Genomic DNA, 25110 nt, shown 5'->3' with positions numbered 1-25110 from the left:
ACCACACTTGGTCGCAATTTTCTCTCTTTTCATCCCCCTACTCCTCTCCCACTGGACAGTCACCTGCTTGTTCTCTGTATCTAGGAGCCTGTTACTCTTTTGTTATGTTTGTTCATTTGTTTTCTAGATTCTACACACAAGGGAAATCCTAGGTATGTATCAATCTTCTCAGAGGAATTAAGTCTATCCTTTTTGGATTGGGACTTAATAAGATACATTTATTATTAGATATTCTACACAGATAGCACATGCATAGAAAATAATGACATTTTAAATCACTACCATTAAACTATTTTTTTAAAGTTTGACTTTAAGTTCTTTTACTGAACAATATACATTTTAATCAAGTTGCAAATTACGTCAACTTATTGTTTCATTCTAATTTTGTGTTTAAAGTGTTCATGCAAATTTAACTGTTAAATGAAAGTTGATGAACTCACCAGTCATATTGCAATATAGAAGAAATGGTTCAAGGGGACCACTTCCATCTGCATCTATATAGTAAAACCCTGAAGTATTTCCTTTATGCTTATAGGCTTCACATGACTGCTCGTATATGGCTGTTAAAAAAAGAAAAGTGCAAGTGTCATCATAAGTGAAACAGTATAAAATTAATTTCTTAAATTTTAGTTTGGACACAAAATATTCCAAGTCTTGAAATTTAATATGTACATTACTGACCAAGAGAAAAGGTAATACACACTTTAAGACAAAACTCATTTTTTAAACAAATATGGATGAAAGAAGATTAGATAGAGAAAAGAAAGAATGGGATTGTATTTTATGGCATTTCATTTTATTACTAAAGGAATGCAAGATTATTCATTTAAAATGAAATTTTAGTTTATTTTTACATTAGGTAAAACAAAATAGAAGGTAGGTGTTTTAAATGCTAAGATTCTTTTAAGTATAATTTGACCTCAATTTTGTACATCCATCCAAATGGATCTTTCAACAATCACTTTGGAATTTCTAATTCTAGTATCACCTTGTAAAAACCTAACATCTGAAGCACAATAATGTAATCTCCTTAAATAAGCTGCTGTTATCCAAAAATTAAGCATCAGAAAAGCTTTAAATAATGCTGCAACTAGTCACTTTTCTCACATAAAATCCTTTTTTTCCCATAAAACAAGATGATTTACAAAGCTTCTTGTGAATAATTTAAAAAGTAATTTATAAAAGAAACTTTTTCTAATGCTCTGTAATGAGAATTTAAGATAATTAAAATTCAAAGCAAAAGAAATGCTGATATAAGATATGCCCTCAATTGGCCTAAATGTGTTTTGATCCATCATTGGATATTTTTAATTTTACAATTATATATTTGCCATGTACAAGTCTTGATATTAGCAACTCTATACGATACACTCATTTCACTGAAGACTTGGCCAATTATAATGGTGATTTCCATCAAGCTTTTAATTTTGTGGAATGAGAAATAAACCATCCCCTGAATGTCCTTCCTTGATCTAGTCTAAATTTTTCAAAACTATGTTAATGAGGTTTTAGACAGTATGAAATACTGTAACTAATTTTTTTTAGCGTTACAGAGATTTCAGATAAACATACAAATTTACTTCTCTACTCCTCCACAATTCCTTGTTTCTATTTTGCTCCTATTGTAGATTACATAGGAGGAGATATAAGATGGATTGTTTTCTAGGCACATTTGTATTTTATGCAGTGAAACGGGCATGTGAAAGGGCTAATTTCTATATTTCTGTATGCTTATACATGTGTTGACAAATTGCTTGAAGGAGGTTGGGATACACACATAACTTTGCCATGAGGGCTGGTATTAGAAAGGACATACAACTGTGTGAGTGCTTTTGCTTTATGTGTATTACTTCACTTTTTAACAGGACTGTTTAAAATATTATTTTCTAGTAAAATCTTTTAAAAGACTCCATTGCTAACCTGCCCTTTACTCAAGCTAATGATGGTGATGACTTCATTATAGCCAGGTTTGTTATCTTGGCCCCATTTCTCAGAATAGTTTTTGGCAAAAAATTTTGATTCCTACTTGCTCAAGAACCTAATAAATGAATTTAACGATTGGATCAAGTTGTGGGCTACTGATGAAAATAGTTATTTATCATCTAATTTTTTTTTGGCTCAGAGATGTTTGTGCTTATATTTAGATTCAGTCACAGCTAACAGTTGAAAATAAACAATTAGTTAAAACACATTCAATTAGCTTTGTGTTTTGAATTAGTTGCTGTAATTGGGATGATGGTGGGTATGAAAAATTAAAATACACCGTCATTCTGGTACTGGTGATCCAGGGTAGGAAAGTTGGCCTGGCTTTAGCGACAGCAGGTGTCCTTTCTGATCTTACAAGGCATTCAGTCCACACAGTTGATTGTGGAGGCGTGAGGGTGAGCCCAGGAGCTCCCCACCTAGACTCATGCCCTCTCCAGCTTTGAGTCAGGACTTCTGAGGGTCCCTCGTGGGGCCTCCGGGGCTGGGAGCCCGGAGCTCCAGTCTCAGCTCCGGCAGGAGTACAAAGCAGTTCACAGTGACGAGACAGGAGACAGGAGACTGAGGACTCCACCTAAGGCCCTTGCCTGAAGTCACGGCTGCGTGTCAGAGGACTAGGAGTTAAGCTGCTCACAGTCAGCAATAATATGAAAAAAATGAGAAGGAAAAAAATGGGCATTTGTGCTGAACAAGTAGACAAGAAAATGACATGAGTCTTAACAACACACACAAATTTTCACCAGAAAAGAACACACAGCTTCTAAAACAGGAAAAGAAGATGGTTGTGGTACCAGGCTCTGGAGTATAATTACACACGCCCACATTCTCACTGTGCCTCAACTATTTCAGGCACTTTGGGCAAGCTGATTAATCTCTCTCTGCTACCTACCGGGTGGTAGGTACCCGGTAGCAATAACAATACCCACCTACAAGGGCGGTCATCACAAGTAACTGAGCTGGGACATACAAAATACTAGAGCAGTACCCGGCATTTAGAAAATACTCAATGAAATTAACTATTATGATTAATATGATTTCGACCATCCTTATCCTCACCATTTTTATTAATGGAGTTGCAGGAGAATTTAAGGGCTTCCCAGGTGGGTCAGTGGTAAAAAATCCACCTGCCAATACAGGAAAAGCGGGTTTGATCCCTGGGTTGGGAAGATCCACTGGAGAAGGGAATGGCAACCCACTCCAGTGCTCTTGCCTGGGAAATCCCATGGGTAGAGGAGCCTGGACAACTACAGTCCACGGGGTTGCAAAGTGTTGGACATGACTGCGTGACAAAGAGAATTTAGGGATTACCTATTTGGCACTATAGTTTATGTTTATCCTTAGCTACCTTTTTTTTCTACATGTATTTTCTCCTTGCAGGCTCTCCTACTCTTTTCTGTCTTATGTGTTTCTATAAGCTACCTTGCCTACTTTATGAAAAGAAGTGCGGATGAAAAATAAACTGGAAATCAACTGAACGCTAAGGTTCAGGGTTGTACGCACATGGACATATAAACATATACACAACAAAGAAAAGGAAATGAACAAGGGAGCCGGGACAGAGGCAAGAACAGGGAGGTGTGTTTGGCTTACAGTTGTGGCACGTTGCTCCCCTGTACCCAGTGTTTGCACAGTTGCAATGAAAGGTGTCCCACGACTGGGAGCACTCACCGCCATGTTCACAATAGTTAGGCAAACACCTAAAAGGAGGTGCAGATACAGTTACTACTACTCACCGTGAAATGTCACAAAATACTGATAAATTACACATGATCATGTGAAAGAAGAATGTAAACAGTAATCTAAAGAGTAAATAGAGTGTTACTCATGGTCATCCCACGCCTCTCATGTGGTATGGGGGTAAAGAATCCACCTGCCAATGCAGGAGCCGCAGGAGGCGTGGGTTTGATTCCTGGGTCGGGAAGATCCCCTGGAGAAGGAAATGGCAACCTGCTCCAGTATTCTTGCCTGGAGAATCCCTTGGACAGGGAAGCCTGGCAGGCAATAGTGCCTGGGGTCGCAAAGAGTCGGGCACAACTGAGCACACACAGTGGTCATTCCATCTGTTGTTGCTGCTGCTGCTGCTAAGTCACTTCAGTCGTGTCCAACTCTGTGCGACCCCGTAGACGGCAGCCCACCAGGCTCCCCCGTCCCTGGGATTCTCCAGGCAAGAACACTGGAGTGGTTGCCATTTCCTTCTCCAATGCATGAAAGTGAAAAGTGAAAGTGAAGTCACTCAGTCATGTCTGACTCTTCGCAACCCCATGGACTGCAGCCTACCAGGCTCTTCTGTCCATGGGATTTTCCAGGCAAGAGTACTGGAGTGGGGTGCCATTGCCTTCTCCGCCATCTGTCCTTCTGGGATCTTAATCACAGAACTCTAAGTTCATCAGACTTCAACCAGTTCTCAGGTAGCTGTGACTGTTAATTTTCACCATGTCCTATTATATCATAGCCCTCTCTTTTTCCTAAGCAATGCAACAGTGATTTAGTATGTTGCCAGAAACATCAATAGTTTACATAAAACAACATTTAATCATACTGATTTCCCACACTGAACATTTAAAGGAAGCGGCTATAAAGAAGTGGGAAGGAAAGAAGGAAGTGGGGTGGAGGGGCAGCCCTGTTCCCTGGTGTGCACACCAAGGAACGCTGAGGACATACAGTGGGTCCCAGCAGCGGGCCAGGGTGCGTTGGGGTGCTGAATCAACACCACAGGCGCTCCCAGGACATTTTACATTTTGAAGAGAAATAAGGCAGACTCAAGAGCTGTCAAGCACTGTGCCACTGACTAGCTTGAGGCAGTTAAATTCCCACATTAGATCGTAATAGGTTCCTTTTAATCACGTCTTATCTTTGAGAAGCTGGCCCTTCGGTAGTTGACACAAAGTAATGCCATGTGAAATCATGTTGAAAAAAGGTAAGGGCAGCAGTGTTTGATGTGACTCCAAGTTTTGAAAGGTTGTACACTACATTAAAAATAAAGTTAAATTTTTTCTAATTATATATATATATATATATATATATATATAAAATAAATGTATAAATAACTTTTTCAAAAGGTTTCTAAATTGTTAGGACATAAACACTTATAAAGTTGCCTGGAACCAAGTAACTGTTTAAATGAAAGCATGAGTTGTCCCTTTTGACTCAGAGCACTGAAAAAAAACCACTGAAATGCATAAGGCGCCACAGACAAAAAAAGTTAAAGAGCTTCTGGTATCAGCTCAAATCACCCTGATCAAATAACTGATGCTTTTTAGAATTTAAATGGAAAGTTATAATGAGACCAAGGCTTGAAATGCTCTCACTCACCCCAGAATAAAAAATAAATTACAAAATCTGTTAAGAACATATTCTTGATGAAGTTTCTGCCATCTCCTTTTGTAAAAACTAAGATTGGGAACTTCACGTTTTGCTAACAGGATCTTCCCAATTTTAACATGACCATCACTGCTAGTGTGGATGACTGAACCTTCCCGCCGGTCCCTGGAGGCTATTACCCACTGAGGGTGAGCTCCCTGCTTCTGTGAGAGCCGACCCAGGGTGCCTTGCTACAGGCCTTCCTCCAAATCAGGATTGATGATCCCAAGCTGGTGTGGCTGTAACTATGGAGATGGTCACTGTTATTCCCCACATCAACCCAATTGAGGTTTATCATCTCAATTCTCCCTTACATATTATCTTTCATTATAGAAAGAACCATTTTATCTACAAATTGAGTTAAATAAGTACATATTCATAGAGAGGAAATGATGTCCTAATACATTATTAAGTTAGATCATAATGATTTTTTTCTACATATGACATAGTATCTGCTGCTGCTAAGTCGCTTCAGTCATGTCCGACTCTGTGTGACCCCATAGATGGCAGCCCACCAGGCTCCCCCATCCCTGGGATTCTCCAGGCAAGAACACTGGAGTGGGTTGCCATTTCCTTCTCCAATGCATGAAAGTGAAAAGTGAAAGTGAGTCACTCAGTCGTGTCCAACTCTCTCCTCCATCCATGGGATTTTCCAGGCAAGAGTACCAGAGTGGGTTGCCATTGCCCTCTCCAGACATAGTATCTACCAGTGTTCAAAATAGCATCAACAGACAGTGATACAGTAAATGGTCTTCAGATGTAACAGATGTGTGTTTATGTTGACAAAATGTTTCATACAAATAGAAAATTATTTTTAGAACTCAGAATTAATGTATTTTCTCAAAATATATACTGAACATGACTACATGCTGGGTTAAGTTTGTCACATTGCTTATTTTTTTTAATCTGGAATTGCCATGATATTTCATTGAACTCAATAATTAAAAATAAATGCCTTCATGAGTGGCAAGATTATTTTGCTACAGTTGCCCATGCCTAAAAACACTTTTAAACTATTAACTATCAACTACTATATTAAAAGTAATGTCGTCTACAATGAACCCCCAAGTCTTGCCCTGTCATGCCCTTCATGCCCTACACTGGAATGCCTATTGAAACTAGTGGATCATCCTTATACCATCATCAATACGATGGCTCCAAAACTTTTCCACAGGGGAGTTTCCTCTTCATTTTCCCTGCAGAGAAGATGGTAATGTATTCTTAAAGGTACACATTAGGACCACAGCAACCAATTAAGTTCCTGTGTCTCTGTAATTGGAGAAGGCAATGGCACCCCACTCCAGTACTCTTGCCTGGAAAATCCCATGGATGGAGCAGCCTGGTGGGCTGCAGTCCATGGGGTCGCTAAGAGTCAGACACAACTGAGCGACTTCACTTTCACTTTTCACTTTCATGCATTGGAGAAGGAAATGGCAAACCCACTCCAGTGTTCTTGCTTGGAGAATCCCAGGGATGGGGGAGCCTGATGGGCTGCCGTCTATGGGGTCGCACAGAGTTGGACACGACTGAAGTGATTTAGCAGCAGCAGTAGTCTCTGTAATATTATTCAGCTGTCAGGGAAGCAAAAGCCAGTCTGACAACTAACCACATAGGTCTCTGGTTTACTGGCCCCTGATGGTCTCTATTACTGTTAGGGTATCCTAAGTGATTAGGTTTAATCATATTTTTTATACATTTATATGTCCTTAAAATTACAGCAGCATCACCATCATCTTTTGGGGACTGGTAGCTATTTGTACATATAAATAATATGGTCATATCTTCTACCCAAATTTTATCACTGGAAATAAGCATAAAACTAAAAGCATATTTTATTTCTAACGTAAAAATTATCTATTTCCTGCGGAACAGATGATGGTGAGAAAAAGAGAAAATGTTTATCTACTAATTTCAACATGCTGCCCGAAGTCTGAAAATAGACAAGTCAACATAAAGAAGGGAGACTGCCCCTACCTGTCTGTGATTCCACAGGAGTCTATCTGAAGGTCGCTGAAGTTCCCAAGGGCCCCCGGCTGAAGTGAAATCAGATCTACCACCTCGTGACGGATGGAGATGAGTCTCATGCATCCCTGGAACCCACCGAGTGGACTTTTACATTTGGATCCAAAGCTGCTGTCAGGACAACCTGATAAAAACAAAACCAAAGTTGGTCAGGATACATCATGGTGAATCAGGACTCAGTATCTTCACTAAAATAAGTTTTTTTTTTTTTTCAAATAGGCATTTGAATAAGTCAAGTAATATTTTCATGACTACTTGAAGCTAAACCTGTAGGCTAGTGACTTTTTTTTTAAATTTTATTTTATTTTTAAACTTTACATAATTGTATTAGTTTTGCCAAATATCAAAATGAATCCGCCACAGGCATACATGTGTATGCATGTGTACACATACATGTGTAATACAATATTACTTGACTTATTTAAAAAGGAATAATCAGATTGTAATTGAGGTGGGGGTGGGGCAGCAGGAGGAGACAGACCAACCTTTATCTAAAAAACAGACTGAAATATTTTGGAAGTCTCTTCTAGTCTTAATATTTTCTGTCTCTCTACATATAGTACACTCTTTCCTTGTAAAAATAAAATAATCCTGAAGTGGAGAAAATAAAAAAATAAATAAATAAATAAATAAATAGGCATTTGATTATTAAATTAAAACAGAGAGGGAAGCCCATTGCAGTCATTATTCATTTGATCTAAATTACAAAGTACAATTCACACAATGCATTTCTCTTTATTATGATACCACAGGATTCACAGGAAATGACTACTGTTTCAATAATTATGTGCAAGTATACCGACTTGATCTCAGTTTTAGAAATACACAAATGAGCTCCAGGATCCTCACATGTCAGCCAGCAGTGTTAAATTATGTATAACTTAAACCCAAGGACTTAAGTCTTTGGGGATGCAAAAAAAAAGGAGCTTAAAGGATGAAAATGTGCACTGTAGATAAGAAAAGATAAATTAGTAATGGTGAAATACCTTTCTGTTGAAGGCTATTTGGAAAAGGAGCTACAATGACTTGGAATAAAATTACAACTATTTATTTAATTAAATACTTTTCATTTGCATGTAAGAGCCACATATACTTGCATTTTAATAAATCATAATGGCTTAATGTCAAAAACATTTCACTGTTTGACTTTATTTATTCTCTGCCGCATAAAAAAATGCTCCACTTACACTGAGTTCTTCCTAACATTTATCTAAGACCTGTTTCTAATTATTTTAATAATAAAGAACTATAATATTAACTATTATTGTCTGGAGTTTAATGATGTTCTAACTATTTCTCTATCCAAGTGAAATAAACAATTTTATGGAGTATGAACACATATATTATACTTATGTATTTTTCATTAATCTTTCTTTGCCGTTATGGTTGTCAACCACTGTTACAATTTCAAAGAATAAGAAATGAATCAGCAACTTGCTAATTCCTGTACAATCCATGCTCGTTTTCTACCTGGGAGTTTCCATTATAATTAAATATTTTGACTGCAGATATTTCTCCTTAATGCTTTGTTTTCCTAACAAAATACATTTAACCTGGCAAAGGAAAGGCCGGGATTCATATTTAAACTGTTATCAGGCATGGTGAAATATTATACTTTAAGTAATGGAGATGCTGAAATTTAAAATTTAGTATAGCAAGAAAAGGTGATGAAACCTTCATGAGCATTTATATTGTACATGATTCTATACTCGATTTCAGTGCTTAAAATCCTCCTATGGTACAGGATATGGTTACCATAATCTGGATGTGCTTTCTAGATGAGTTATTAACCAATTAAGAATGTTAACATAAAAACCAAGAGGATAATAGTTCAATAATATTTGGGGGCAACTACAATATGCCAGGAATATAAACAGCTCTGCTAATCTCCTTTTCTCCAGGTGGTGTTTCCTGACACATTTCAAACTATTTCAGAATAAAATAAATGGTGCGATATGCCTCTAGGGGACAAAACTAAGCAAACTCATCATCACAAGGAGAGGTCATGGAATGTTACAGAGTGCACAGCGGTCATATTGCAAGGCCCTTCACATTCCTGGCTACACTGTTTAATAAGCAAGAGATTCTCAAGAACAAAGAAGGGTTCACCCCAGGTTAGCCTCATTAGCCTGTGATAACAGACATCTACAGGTTAATACAATGCAACGGCAGAGACAGGCTCAGGACTGAACTGGTTTGAGATGTAAGTTCTAAAATATGAAGATTTCTGGGGAATTCTTTATGCTGAATTAATGGATGGCTGCATTACCAGAAGCGGGTAGCATGTTAAGCCCCTCTGAGGATGGCAGATACATCATCACTGCGTGTGCCAGAAGATGCCGGTATGACTTCATGGTGGTGTAGCCCCTTCCCTAGACGGACAGTGTCTGATTTATACAAGCGGGAGTGTGAGGATTCTGCACACAGTCTAGTGTTTCTAGCTTGTGCTTCACAGTGTTATTCCATCACACAAAGACCGGCGTAGGGGAATTCCTAGAAGTTAGACTTTCCTCCATTTAAATCCGGAGGACCCGGATTTAAAATTTATGGTTTATAAATAAAAGATAAAAGCTGACCTCAGTAATTTTTTGGAAAGCATACCTTTGAGGAAGGAGAAAAAGTAAACAGTGGCGGCAGAGCGTGGTATTTGGCATGGTATATGCAGAGCGCTGTGAGCCCCAAGCAGCCCGCTCTCCCAATTGTCACCTCCAAGCCTGACACAGAAAACAGATCCAACCAAGGCTGGTGGGACAGACTGCCCTTTGCACAGTGGCAATGAAGTCAGGTGACAGGCTAGACTGACTGCTGATAACGAGGAATTTGCAGTTGAATTTGGAGAGAAACAAAGAAGAATGGATTGGAAGTGTCTCAGAACATGGGATATTTATTTACTTGAAGACAAACTGGTTACCTAAGAAAAGCTTTCCATCTAGATAAAACAGACCCCAGGAATAAAGGGGACTTTCGTCTGCACAGGAGAGGTTTCCTAAGGTAGCCAACTGTCAAGTTAGCTCTCGGGAGGGAAGTGGAGAGGCTATTTCCAGGACTGCAGGTGTTCAGTGTTAAAACCAGGGAGAGCTGGTCACCCCACCGCCAGTACCACTCAGGCAGTGAGGGTCCCTGCACCAGTCTGCCCTTTAGGGGCCCCTGTTCTAGCCTTCCTCCAGCCATGATTCTGCCCATAGCTCTGGGAGGCCTCACAAGGTCAGGTGATGGGCCCACGTGGAACTTCTCCCCTCCAGGCCACTCCCAGAATCCAGAATTCTCACCCCAAAGACCTACTTGGGTTTCCAGGAGGAGGCACCCCTCCTCCCCCAGGTCCTGGAAGAACAAGGCCCGGAGGAGGAGGCAGAACCATGGCAGCAGGAGGCCCCTGCTTTTCTCTGGACCCATGCTCCCAGTCCTGGAAATATTAGGGTGCCCTGGGGTTCACAGGGTGTATATTTACTGATGAGTAGAATCTCGCTCAGTCGCCTCTGACTCTTTGCAACCCCGTGGACAGAGGACCCCTGGTGCAGGCTCCTCTGTCCACCATGGGATTTTCTAGGCAAGAATACTGGAGTGGGTTGCCATTTCCTTCCCCAGGGAATCTTCCTGACCCAGGAATCGAACCCAGGTCTCCCCCATTGTAGACAGACGCTTTACTGTCTGAGCCACCACGGAAGTCAGAATCTCATGCCAGAATCAAACATACTCTAGTACTTAAGGACGCCAATTGAGAAGACGATTGAACAAACAGAGATATTGCCTAAGTAAACTTAAGACTGGTCATCTAAATAAAAGCCCTAAAGTTGAAGTTTTATTATGGAAGTTTCCACAGCGTATTGTTTAGGGACTTAGGAACAGCTTAATACATGAAGGGAGGAATAAAAGCCCCATTCAATGGGGAACATGAAGAGATGTGATGATGGAAGGACAAATGGATGCTGGTAATGTTATCTTTCTTAGCTTGGAAATGCATGTTCAGATGCGTATTTTTTAAAAATAATAATTCGTATTCTTTAAATTGTGTATATGATGTAAGATGTGAACAAGACGAGGTAACAGGGTAAGAGGTATATGGCAACTCCCTGTGTAACTTTGCAACTCTCTGGTAAATCTAAAACATACAAACATCATAAGTTCAGGTAATTAAAATGGTGTGCATCATATGTATCATAATAAAAGCAAGCAAAATTAGAGTGTACATGTGATATATTTTGTTATAAAGTATGATAGTGTGAATAACAGTCAAAATTTTCTACAAAAAAAAAGGTAGGCATCATTAAATCTGAACGTGAAGGGTGTAAAATAATTTAAGAATGATGATTCTATTTTCATGACTTAAACTTCTATTATTTTTATCATCTTTTTTTCATCATTTAACAAAATGCTTGGGTTTTTTTCTTATCTCTTTTGGTGTTTCTCAATCTTCTCTTGATTAAAGTTGTTCTATACAGATCTTCCTTGCCTTACAGTGCGGCTGCATCTTGATAAACCCATTGTAAATTGAAAATATCCTAAGTCAAAACTATGTTTAATGTACCCGACCTACCAAACATCATAGCTTAGCTTAGCCACCCTTAAACGTGCTCAGGACACTTACGTTAGTCAACAGTTGGGCGAAATCTACTTTATAATAAAGTGTTAAATATTCTCCACAATTTATTGAATACTGTACTGAAAGCGAAAACAGATTGGTTGAGTGGGAACTGAACGGTTTAAGAGTATCTGCTGTTTACCCTCGTGATTGTGTGCAAGACTGGGAGCTGTGGCTCACTGCCACTGCCCAGCATCGTGAGAGAATATTAACATTACCCTACATGTCACGAGTCTGAGAAAAGAAAAAAATTCAAAGTACGGTTTCTACTGAATGTGTATTTCTTCACACCACTGTAAAGCTGAAAAATTCTAACTCAGGAACTGTTTGTATATCTTCAGATCAGATCGGATCAGTTGCTCAGTCGTGTCCGACTCTTTGCAACCCCATGAATCGCAGCACGCCAGGCCTCCCTGTCCATCACCAACTCCCGGAGTTCACTCAGACTCACGTCCATCGAGTCAGTGATGCCATCCAGCCATCTCATCCTCTGTCGTCCCCTTCTCCTCCTGCCCCCAATCCCTCCCAGCATCAGAGTCTTTTCCAGTGAGTCAACTCTTCACATGAGGTGGCCCAAGTACTGCAGTTTCAGCTTTAGCATCATTCCTTCCAAAGAAATCCCAGGGCTGATCTCCTTCAAAATGGACTGGTTGGATCTCCTTGCAGTCCAAGGGACTCTCAAGAGCCTTCTCCAACACCACACAGTTCAAAAGCATCAATTCTTCAGCATTCAGCCTTCTTCACAGTCCAACTCTCACATCCATACATGACCACAGGAAAAACCATAGCCTTGACTAGAGGGACCTTTGTTGGCAAAGTAGTGTCTCTGCTTTTGAATATGCTATCTAGGTTGGTCATAACTTTCCTTCCAAGGAGTAAGCGTCTTTTAATTTCATGGCGGCAGTTACCATCTGCAGTGATTTTGGAGCCCAGAAAAATAAAGTCTGACACTGTTTCCACTGTTTCCCCATCTATTTCCCATGAAGTGGTGGGACCGGATGCCATGATCTTAATTTTCTGAATGTTGAGCTGTAAGCCAACTTTTTCACTCTCCACTTTCACTTTCATCAAGAGGCTTTTGAGTTCCTCTTCACTTTCTGCCATAAAGTTGCTGTCATTTGCATATCTGAGGTTAGTGATATTTCTCCCAGCAATCTTGATTCCAGCTTGTGTTTCTTCCAGTCCAGGGTTTCTCATGATGTACTCTGCATATAATTAAATAAACAGGGTGACAATATACAGCCTTGATGAACTCCTTTTCCTATTTGGAACCAGTCTGTTGTTCCATGTCCAGTTCTAACTGTTGCTTCCTGACCTGCATACAAATTTCTCAAGAGGCAGGTCAGGTGGTCTGGTATTCCCATCTCTTGAAGAATTTTCCACAGTTTATTGTGATCCACACAGTCAAAGGTCTTGGCATAGTCAATAAAGCAGAAATAGATGTTTTTCTGGAACTCTCTTGCTTTTTCCATGATCCACTGGATGTTGGCAATTTGATCTCTGGTTCCTCTGCCTTTTCTAAAACCAGCTTGAACATCAGGAAGTTCACGGTTCACATATTGCTAAAGCCTGGCTTGGAGAATTTTGAGCTTACCATCTATTAAAGGACCATGTTGCTATAGGTTGCCATAAACTCAATCATATATTCCATGATGTTTTATAAACAACTTAATTTATAAAATGAACTTATAAATGAACAAATCTTCATAAAGGAAGCAATTCTATCTTTCAATATTTTTGGCATTATGCTGCCTTTTATAGCAAAGGATTATGAAGGTTTTTTTTTTTTTTTTGGTTTGTTTGTTCGCTCTTAATATAAGATGCATGATTCACGGTCTGTGTACTTACTGTCAATTCTTGGAAAGGAATTTGCATATTATTGATGAATAATGAAGCCTGGGCTTTCAACCAAATTCAAAGGTGATTCCAGACAGAAGTCATGATTACAATTCAAAATAGCAAAAAGAAGAAACACTGTAAGTTATGATTATGATTTCTACAACTGTGAGATTCTGTGTGTGCTGCTCTGTGCTCGGCTGTGTCCGACTCCTTGGGACCCTTTGGATTGTAGCCCACAAGTCCATGGGATTGGATCCTCTGTCCATGGGATTTTTTAGGCAAGAATACTGGAGTAGGTTGCCATTTCCTCCCCCCAGGGGATCTTCCTGGCCCTGGAATGGAACCTGCATCTCCTGAGAGCCTGCCTTGCAGACAGATTCTTTACCAGCTGAGCAATCGGGGAAGCTCTGCCTTTCTAATTAACGTCAAATATTGTCTTATTTTAATTTTCCAGTGATAGACATTCATTTCCACTTCCAAAGGTTGCTTTTTGAAGCTTTTAGTTTAATCAAACATCCACTAGGCAAGTAAACACTTTTTGTTCTTTTTGAGAGACGTTCTGGGGTTGAAGGCTGGTGCCCTAATTCTACCAAATGTATCAGTGAATTATTATTTAGCAATGAGAAGAGGCTTCTGTGGCTAATTAAGTTAGATTATTTGTCCATTGGCATAATATTGATCTGCATTGAGCAGTAGAAAAGCAATAAGGATGCTCTGGAAAAGCTAAGAGGCATAAACAGGAAAACACCGCAATGAAATGAGCCCATAAAATCTGAGAAAGGTACACATGTAAGGCCTATTCAACTTTAGGAAAACATAACAAAATTTTAAAGTAAGAACAGAAGAGCATGGTCTACTTGCAAGCAATCTCATTACAGAAATCATAAGCATAAGTCAGTCCACCTCAAAGAAATACATTTTATGTCATGATTTATCATCATGATCCACTCAACATTTCCATCTTCAAAGAAAGTGAAAAATGATTCCATAATATTGACATTGGTTAAAACATGCTGACTTCAAGACACAGGGGTAGTAACTGTGAACATGACTCAACTGCCCATATGGAGTGACTGCTTCTCTTACCTCCAAAATAAAAGATGCCCCCTGAATAAATCTGCTCAGGGCCCTGGGAGGGGGATGCAGAAGCCACTTGGCCATCAACCACCACACTCAGGTAATTCCTTTTGGCAGATAAGGAGACGGAATGCCACTGTCCATCATTTAATCCAACACCTGGGGGAGACAGAATCAGTTAAAAGAGATATCTATTAACAGTGAACACTGTAAGCAGTTGGTTAGAAATGGCAATGTACACACCACTCAATCAAGTACAGTAATCTAACAACTCTTAACAAAAGAAAACAAGAAGCAAGACAGGGAAGGGAGATTGGTGGGCAATCAGCACCCTCTACATTGCTGTTGTTAGTCGCTCAGTTGTATCCGACTCTTTGCGACTATAGCACGCCAGGCTTCCCTGGCCTTCACCATCTCCTGGAGCTTGCTCAAACTCATGTCCATTGAGTCAGCGATGCCAGTCAATCATCTCATCCTCTGTCATCCCTTCTCCTGCCTTCAATCTTTCCCAGCATCAGAGTCTTTTTTAACGAGTCGACTCTTTGCATCAGGTGGTCAAAGTATTGGAGCTTCAGCTTCAGCATCAGTCCTTCCAATGAATATTCAGGATTTATTTCCTTAAGGATCGACTGGTTGGATCTCCTTGCAGTCCAAGGGACTCTCAAGAGTCTTCTCCAAAACCACAATTCAAAAGCATCAATTCTTCAGCGCTCAGCTTTCCTTATGGTCCACATCCATATATGACCACTGTAAAAACCATAGGTTTGACTAGATGAACCTTGGTTGGCAAAATAACGTCTCTGCTTTTTAATATGTTGTCTAGGTTTGCCATAGCTTTTCTTCCAAGGAGCAAGCATCTTTTATTTTCAAGGCTGCAGTCACCATCTGCAGTGATTTTGGAGCTCAAGGAAATAAAGTCTGTCACTGTTTCCATTGTTTCCCCATCTATTTGCCATGAAGTGACAGGACCAGATTCCATGATCTTGGTTTTTTGAATGCTGAGTTTTAAGCCAGCTTTTTCACTCTCCTCTTTCACTTTCACCAAGAGTCTCTTTAGTTCCTCTTCACTTTCTCCCATAAGGGGGTGTCATCTGCATTTTTGAGATTATTGAAATAATTGGAATATTGAAATACATGGAAATAGTGCATGATTATCTTCATGTCTTGGGGCATCAGTAGAGAGAACAAAATTCTAATTCAAGTTTGGACAATCCTGAATGGTGAAAATCTTTAAATTATTTGGCATGGGCTAATTTTCAGCTTTCATTATGTAATTTACCTTTTAGAAGGAGTGGCTTGGGAAGAGCACAGATACTTTCCAAAATTCTAGGTTATACCTAATAAAATGATTTATCTGCTCTTTTACACTTTGGTGTAGTCATCTTTTATGAGTCTAGAATATTTAGCAAAGTATATTGTCAATTATTATAGAAATATTTGAAGAGATTATAATGAATGCTGAAAGTGTAGTGGTATAATGGAGAGTTAAAAAATAAAGCAGTGTATAAAACCATATTCATAAAGCTGGTCATAATTTACAGATTTTGTATTTGCAAATTCAACTACTTGCCATAATATATCAGTAGCCTCCAAATCATTACTCAGGGCACTTTTGGGGTCAGTCACAGAAATACACAGAGCAGAGAAAAATTCAAGTCAACTGACATGCAAGCTTACGGCTGAGGTCACGCAAGGCAAAGCTTCTTGCTTCAGCTCTCCTATGTAAATCTGTCTTCACATTTTTGTGCTTTCTGTTAGTGAGTTTGCTGTTTAAAAGGCCCCCTCACACAGTGACGAAGTGTTGTCTAGTGTTCCAAAGTGCAAGAAGGCAATGATTTGCCTTACAGAGAAAAATACATGTGATAGGTAAGCTCCTTTCAGGCATGAGTTAATGTTGGCCATGGGTTCAATGCTGGTGATTAACAATAAATATTAAAGAAGGTGTCTTCAAACACAATCATACATAGGAGGTTGTGTTGATTGGTGTACAAAAATGTTGTCACTAGAGGCACGCAAGAACCTAACCCTGTATTTCCCCTGGAAACAATGGTTTAGTATTTATTAATTCCATGTCCGCAACAACTTCATAGGACGTAACTACTCCAAGTAATGAGAATTAACTCCATATGTACAATTCTAATTATATTCCTGATTGTCTATAAATATGCGAAAGGGCTGAAAGGAAATGCACACAAACAGTAATTTTCACATACAAGAAAATAGTAGTTGTTTTTATTCCTAGCTATAATTTTTCTGTATTTTCCAAGTTTATATACATAATAAAAATTGCTACAGTAAAAAATCAAGGTTTCCTTATCACCTATAAAAACAGTCTCTAGACCCTCCTAAGGTGGTCCCTGTGTCACGAATCAAGGAGGCTGTGGAGCCTTTTCCTCTTAAAGGGAATTAAGTCTATAGGGTTCTGTTTTGAATACTCAGCAAACTGGTGAAATCTAAGTCTCTCTGTTGTAGGTAAATCAGTAAGGTTTATATCTACCAAATCCACCAAATATTCAGCTCTGTATGATTTTGCAGATCAAATTACTAAATAAAAATATAAGTACTCTATTAAACCTAAAATTCATGGGCCTCTTTCCTGATACTTTGTGCAATTTCTTTATTTCCCCGGCTATTTCCGACCACAAGCTTTCAGACAGAAAATGCATGGAAGCTGCTTTAGATGATGAAGCTCTTTGCCCTGGACCCATTTAGCATAACACAAACTCCACCCTGGGCACCAAAGCTTACTTTCACATTATACCCATGAACCAAAAAAAGATTTCCAAAGACCCAACTTTGATTTGGTTTGCGAAAGATAATGAGAAAAACCTAAAAACTGAAAAATGAAGGATATAGGCTAGATAATTTTGGACATATTTTCTAAGAGTGGACTCTGAAATAGAAGGCTGAATAGAGTTATATAATCTCTGACGGTATGAGATTGGACTAAAATAAATCAAATGTCCCAAATTTGTCATCCTGTGCTTCCTTTCAGAGGATACATTTAGAGTGAAAATCCTTGTACTGAGCTTTACGTCACACAGATAAAAACTTCCCACCCTCCTCACCCTGCCGTGGGTTTCCCACCCTCTCTTTCTCAAAGCTCGGATGTGCCTGCGTACACGGCTTCTGTTTTCTCATCTTAGCTTTCCACTGGCCTGGGAGGTGCTTATCAAGCTACCTCTGGTGGGGGACATTTTCTCTTCTGACCTACTGCAGACTGATAACTTTCATAAAATTCAGTAAAAATAAATGACAAAAACATTAAAGAAAGAAGGCATCTAAAACACAAGCCCACTGACCATATGCTTAAATGTTGCAGTGATGCCTTCTTGCTGTAACAGCTTCTAGGAGCTTTTCCTCCCAATTTCTGTACTTATCTCAGGAACAAGTATTTCGCTGGACCACTATGTTCCAGGGGGGCACACTCCAAGCAACTTTGCTCCGAGGGGCTTCTGGGTAGGGCCAGCAGAGTAAAGTCAAAGGCTCAGGACATCTTCTGTCAACACAGAAGCTAACTTAGATTAAGAACACAAGTCTGCCAGGACGGCCGCTCTCAATTTGACACAGTTACATGCACCCATCTGCTCAGCGTGTGGGTTCTGGAGTTGTGCTGTATTTGTGAGGGAACCTTCAGAAAACTATTCTTGAACCTCATTTGCAACAGACATCACTTGCTTACGATGAGGAAACTTTTATGACCCATCGATGGGATGTATTACTCAAGTTAAATAATGAATGACCTGTGCAATCTGTTTCACTTAATTCCACATGATAAAAAGGATAATTTGTAAGTTGGATACTATTTTCTTTTAAGTCTACAACTTTAATATCTGAAGAGAAGTGAGCCCTTTTCCAAGGCCACAACACAGTGAGAGAGGAAGGAAAAGGTGGAATTGCAGAATATGTATTTTTTTCCAATTCACCGAATCAGGTAATTAAATGCTAATTCTAGTGCGCTGCTCCCAACACTCACAACTTTTGATTAGGGGAAGGAATACGTGTTGGTGTAATAATAATAAAAATAATAATCTAGTGCCTATTATTCACACCAGGTGCTGTGTGCTTTATATGCATCATGTCATTTAATCTTCAACATTACTACTGTTATTCTCGTTTCAAACATGGAGACCATGAAGCACAAGAGGATAAACAAATCACCCAAGGAAGCATCCAACTGGTGAGCTGACGCCAAAACCCACATTCTTCTTGGCCTGCAGGATGGGTGGTGACCTTGCTGTTTGGCTCATGTTAAACAATTAACTTTGAGAAAGAGAAAAGCAGCCCCCAAGAGCCTGGGACTAGTGGCTGGTACTCTCAGGGGGGCCCTGATGGTGGGAGACGCTGGAGAGCACCCAGAGCTCGGCAGTAGGGTTCTCCCGCTGAGCATCAACAAGCTCACAGAACATCAAGACCAGACAAGGTCACTCTGTTACTACAATGAAATGGGACCCAAAATTCCTTCAAAACTCCTCTACAATCTGGTTTAAGCACAGACAAAAGCAAGGCTACTGTGCAAACTACAAAAAATATCAAATCCTCTCCCGGACAACATGAATGACAACTGACTTTTGAAATCAATTACAAATTTAGCTTTACTTCATGCCTCCATTCTTCAAAATAAAATTTACAAAGATATTTAACCACACAAATTCCCTCACCTCCTGGCAGCATTTAATCCCCGCCAAATTTCCTTGAAATCTCCCTCCAAATTAGCTAACATAATCCAAAATTCTATGACAAGTTGTCCTTAACACCTTTGTGATGGGACTCCCCATGGTTCCCTGGGTGAGGCTCCTCCCTGTTGCAATACGCAACAAACCCAACCTGTTGGACAGTAAGGGTGATCACTGTGGTCTCTGGGTGGAAACCACTGACAACTCCAGCTGGAAGAATAGAAGAATAAATGGAAAGGTTTGCAACTGCAGGTGGCAGGAGAAGGTGGAATCCCACCTTTATAAGAACCTTCTCCCCTCTCCCCTTCTTCCCTTCCTCCTCCTCTTCCTTCTCTCTCCTTCTATCTCTCTCTCAGACCCAAAACACACAGACATACAAAATACAGGAGGAAGAAAAAGGTATCTCTCGGTTCCTCGTATATAATCTTCAGGGACCAGTCTTAAAACCACTACAGAAATATTATGACACTTTAGCTGCTGTCACTCTCCCATAAGATTATAACAAGCATCCATGGAATAGGATGTGTAAAGCAGAAAAAGCTGTATAGGTAGGTTATTTGCAAAAGAGCAAAAGGCAGTTATACAAAGGCCATTACTCAAGGACAGACTAAAGGGTTTTGCCTGTTCCAAATAACTTTCAGTGCTTCAAAACTGTGCCAGACATTCCTATACTCACTAACTATATCCACTAACCAGAATTAAAGGTCCATGACACCAGATAGCTCTTGCCAAGAAGAAAATATGAAGGTTATGGCTGTCAATCATGTTAGGTGGAAGCAGGACTTTCAGGGAGCGATGAGGTTCTAATGTGAAAGACAGGAATATTCCATTAGAGAAAGAAAGAACTTTAAAAATGGCTTCTCCTGGGTGAGGGGAATCAAGAGGGCAGCCTCTCTGTCAGGGTCACAAGAACCAGAAAGCTCAGTAACGGAAACACGCAGAACCAGCATCTGCCAGGCCCTGCCCACGGGAGCAAGAAGCTTGTTTTCAAGCCTGATTTTCACCTTAACGCAAAAACAATAGCAGAAATATAAAACTCATAGCAAAAATCTCAAATTTGATAGTCAAGAATTTGTAGTACTCTTGCCTGGAAACTCCCATGGACGGAGGAGCCTGGTAGGCTGCAGTCCATGGGGTCACGAAGAGTTGGACACTACTGAGCGACTTCACTTTCACTTTTCACTTTCACGCACTGGAGAAGGAAATGGCAACCCACTCCAGTGTTCTTGCCTGGAGAATCCCAGGGACGGGGGAGCCTGGTGGGCTGCAGTCTATGAGGTCGCACAGAGTCGGACACGACTGAAGCGACTTAGCAGCAGCAGCAGGAAAATACAACCAAATTGTTAGATTCTTGATCAAATAATTTTTGCTCTGTCATGTATAAAGATGACAAAGACTGGCGACACTGTGTCACAAGCGATTTTGTAGGGCTGCTAATATGTTTTATGATTTAGACTAATATAATATCTTTAATATTTCAAAAATGACATAAACTGACATAATATTTTTGAACCATTCCAAATAATGATTTGCAAAGCTCTACATCACATTAAAAATTTAGCCTGATAATTCAAACATCTGCACAATTCCATTCTTCCTCAATACAATGGACACTGTATTTTTATTCCATTGTAAAAGACATTGAAAACTTTGAGTTTTGAAAATATGTAAGAGTAATAATTTATATCTCCAGTAGTAAAGAAAAACTGAGCCATCCTCATATAATAGAATGATTTAGTATAATGTGATATTAACCCACCAGTAGGTCCTCGATTCTCTTCAGAGTCATTATGATGCATCCTGACAACTGATTTAATTATCGAACACTGTGCCTGTGAAAGTCTTCTCTATGAGAGAAGCAAATGGACCACACACCCAGACCATTTAAAGAGTCCACTTTCAAATGCAAAATGCACTTTTCTTGCTGAAACTAGCAAAAATTAATATTTTAAAAGAAACTAGAAAGATGGGAATGGGGGATTTAGTGTGTAAAGTCCTACTTTATTATCTGAAGTGTAACAATTTTACTATATTAACATTCATATTTTGTCAAGGATCCTTATTATTAGCTATGGGCACTAAGTCATGTGATGTCATAATAGTAAGATTGTACACAGATTTAAACATTAATTTTTAAACTCATTCGAGGTGGTCTAGATAGATTTACACCTAGTAGTTTATTAAATTTGCAAGCCTGTAAAGTGTTTAGAAATGAACTAGCTTCATGGGGCTCTGTACAATAACACTGCACTGAAGCAGCTTCTCTAAGATGCTGAAAATTAGGCCATGAATACAACCACCCCAGAGGATGTCAAATACATCAGAATAAACTACACATTAATGGCAAGCTTATATTTTTAGGCCTTGATTTTAGGGAGCCTATTAATTATTAATATGACACTGATTAATTTATTTCCTTTTGTCAAGCCTGCAAATCTACCACAGTTTGAGTATTACATTAAAAAGTCACAGCACAGTACTTCTTAAAAATTATAATTGATATTGAAGTTTCAGTTCCCACGTTCAAACTACTGTGGTATATGAACAAGAAAAAAGAAACACGAAGATCCAGCGTATTCATTTGTATACTACTTGTTTCTTATATTTGGTTTTTAACTTTTTTTCCTCTCCCACTCATATTCTATCAATTTTGGTCGTAGTTAATATAGATGAGTAGTACAATGGCATCTTTAAATTGTTTTTAAAGATCATTTATTAAACTGATATAGCAATTTACCCCAGTGTGACCTCAGGTTGCTTGGCTTGGGTATTATTCCATATATATGAAAATTTGATGGAGATCCTTTGTCAAGAACTATATAATTTTAATGAAGAGACAAAAATATCCCTCACCCAAAGCACTGACCTAAATTAGACATTAATTTTCCAGACTCTCAGAGAGTCTCCTTAATTATATTACTTCTAACCATTAAAATGGTACCGTATTGCCTAGAAGTGCAGAGAATTCTATTTGGTTCCTGAATGAGAAACTTCACGTAAATCTTTCCCCCAAATATATGCAACTCCACACAGATTACAGCAGCAAGCAAAGTTAATCTGACTAAATAATATAGAGATAACAATCCCCAAAAGACCCCTCCCCATCTCTCAAAGGCCAGATAAGACTTATAACTGTGTTATACAAAGACTCATCTTCCATTGAAGACACCCAGCAAACTTGGGATCCATTTCAAGTCTTTCATATTTTTCTCAAAATGCATTTCCTCAGGATACATTGATTTATCTGGAGTGGGCAAGAGGGTCATGGAAGGAAATTTCTATTCCCCTACAACTATCATTTTGGTTAATAAGAACTGCTAGTGCTGAAGCCATATTTAAAAGAAAATTGGAATCCAGTTCCTCTAAGGAAGAGATAATCTTATTAACTCAAGTATTCATTTGTTAAACAAATATTAATTTGGGGGTTAAGCATAAAATTTTACAGAGAAGGGACAGAGAGATAATGAAATCTTTCAAACCCATATGCTTTGCCTGCAGGAATACACTTATTACCTGCTGTGATGTCACTGGGTAATTTTCCTGGATGGTAGAGATGCAGCTTAAGTTTTCCATCATTGAGAAAGAGGAGGAGACCCCCTGAAACCAGTTGAAGCTCCGTGAATAACAGAAGCCCAGCCTTATTCCAAGTTCGAAATTGAAAAGTGGCAGAAATCTCGTCCTCCCCGAAAGATCCTGGCAGTGCCAAGTAACTCCTGGGGCTCAGAAAAGTCACGGGCACAGACTGCGGTTGTGAACAAGAAAACGACACATTTCCCTGAGAAGAGAGCAAAAGGGAAAGCTTTAAGAATGACACACCACATTAGTAATAGAATCTGAACGATCTAATTACCCATGGTTTAAAACAACAGGGAAAACTGCTACCAACATGGATACGGAATCCTTGCCATATGTCTTAAAGGTTCTTCAAATCCAGGGATACACAGTCAGGCAAATCTCTCCCTGGGCTTTCTGGGTGAAATTGTTTTCTTCCGATTTCTCAAATTTCACAAAGGCATCTAACTCAATGCAATTGAATTCAATCAAAATTTATTTAAAATAATTCTTTATTTATGTTTTACTTGGTTTTCCCTTCCTACTTTCGCTGCCTTTGGCTTCAAAGCTACTCCATAACATAACCAATATTAATGAGCTACTGGCTCCCCTTCCATATTCTTTCATAATTTTCTGTTACTATTGACACATACAAACGTATATTAATATATCAACACACATATGTGCATATACATATTTAAGGCATGTGTTCAGTTATATGTATATTCACATATATCTAAATATATATTTGGAATACATATACCAACACACTAGACATTATTTGTTTTATAAAAATGGGAGCCATGTTTTATGTTGTTTGCTGTACCATGATTTTATCATTAACAAATACCTTATGGAAATCCTTTTGAATTATCTGGTGAAAGCCTAATTCCTACTTTTATTGATTAGGCAATATTCTACTGTGTGAATGGTCAAATTTCCAGTCAATTGTTTTCTTATCAAGGGGTTTTTCCAGTGGCTCAGTGGTAAAGAATCTGCCTGCAAAGCAGGAAACATAGGTTTGATCCCTGGGTTGGGAAGATCCCCTGGAGGAGGGAACAGCTACCCACTCCAGTATTCTTGCCTGGAGAATTCCAGGGCAGAGGAGCCTGGTGAATTACAGTCCATCAGATTGCAGAGTTGGGACATGACTGAGCCACTGACACTTCCACTTCCACTAGTATGATGTCACTTTGTTTCAAAGTTTTGCCTCTCTCAACCAAGCACGAATAAGCTTCTCTATGTGATGGTATTTTCAGTTCTTCAGAAGACGGTTCTAAATACAGAGCTAGTATATCTACATATTTTAGTAAATATTTCCAGTTTCTTTCTTGAATTCAAAAAAAAAGTTAAATTTTCCACATTTCCAACAGTAGTTCACAAAGACATACTTTTCCCCACATCCTTGGCAGCAATAGGTATTACATTTCTTTTAAATCTGCATAAGTTCAAGGACAAAACGCCCACGTGATGTATCGTTGTTATTTATCTTGCATTTACCTAATAAAGAATCTAAGTCTTTTTCATGGGTTTGTTGCTCTTTGGCCTCACTTTCATCAGAAGGGTCGGTTCATAACCTCTGCCTATTTTTCTTTCTTTTTTTTTAGGTTTAAGATTGCATAATACAATGTACAATGTACAATGTACTACTTACATTCTTATTTTGAACCATTGTGGTTTTTTTCTTATTTTTATGCTCTTGTCATCAGATTTACATGTATTATTTCTTGTCTAATGGTTTTTAAATAGATCTTCAAGATACATTAGAATTGCATGAATTTTCATTAAAATATTGTACATGAAAGATTATTTTGCTGTTAGCACTAAATACATATTTAAGGATTAAGAAAAAAATGTTAACGTCTGAACTATTTAGAAATAATTAGCATGTTCCTTAACAGGCTTCATAAATCAAGATAAATGTTTTTATTTTTCCTGAAAATAACCTTCAACAAACCTTCTAAATATAGATTTGAAAAGTCAATGAAATCACTTTATTTAAAACAAGACAAGCTGGAATTA

General features: G+C 38.9%; 1 protein-coding gene across 4 annotated transcripts in view; it reads right to left on the bottom strand.

Annotated features, from left to right (window-relative positions):
* CNTNAP4 (contactin associated protein family member 4) overlaps nucleotides 1-25110 on the bottom strand; it is a 313164-nt gene that overhangs the window by 111624 nt on the left and 176430 nt on the right. For all 4 annotated transcript variants that reach the window (XM_059876848.1, XM_059876847.1, XM_010814367.4 and 1 more), the window contains exons 8-12: nucleotides 23050-23311; nucleotides 14870-15019; nucleotides 7318-7489; nucleotides 3574-3680; nucleotides 441-560 (exon numbers count right to left, since the gene is read on the bottom strand). In XM_059876848.1, coding sequence (XP_059732831.1) covers nucleotides 441-560; nucleotides 3574-3680; nucleotides 7318-7489; nucleotides 14870-15019; nucleotides 23050-23311 — 811 coding nt within the window. The remainder of the gene's footprint in view (nucleotides 1-440; nucleotides 561-3573; nucleotides 3681-7317; nucleotides 7490-14869; nucleotides 15020-23049; nucleotides 23312-25110) is intronic.

The sequence above is a fragment of the Bos taurus genome, chromosome 18, assembly GCF_002263795.3.
Source record: "Bos taurus isolate L1 Dominette 01449 registration number 42190680 breed Hereford chromosome 18, ARS-UCD2.0, whole genome shotgun sequence".
Taxonomy (NCBI): Eukaryota; Metazoa; Chordata; class Mammalia; order Artiodactyla; family Bovidae; genus Bos; species Bos taurus.
This window is presented reverse-complemented; position numbering and strand designations above follow the sequence as displayed.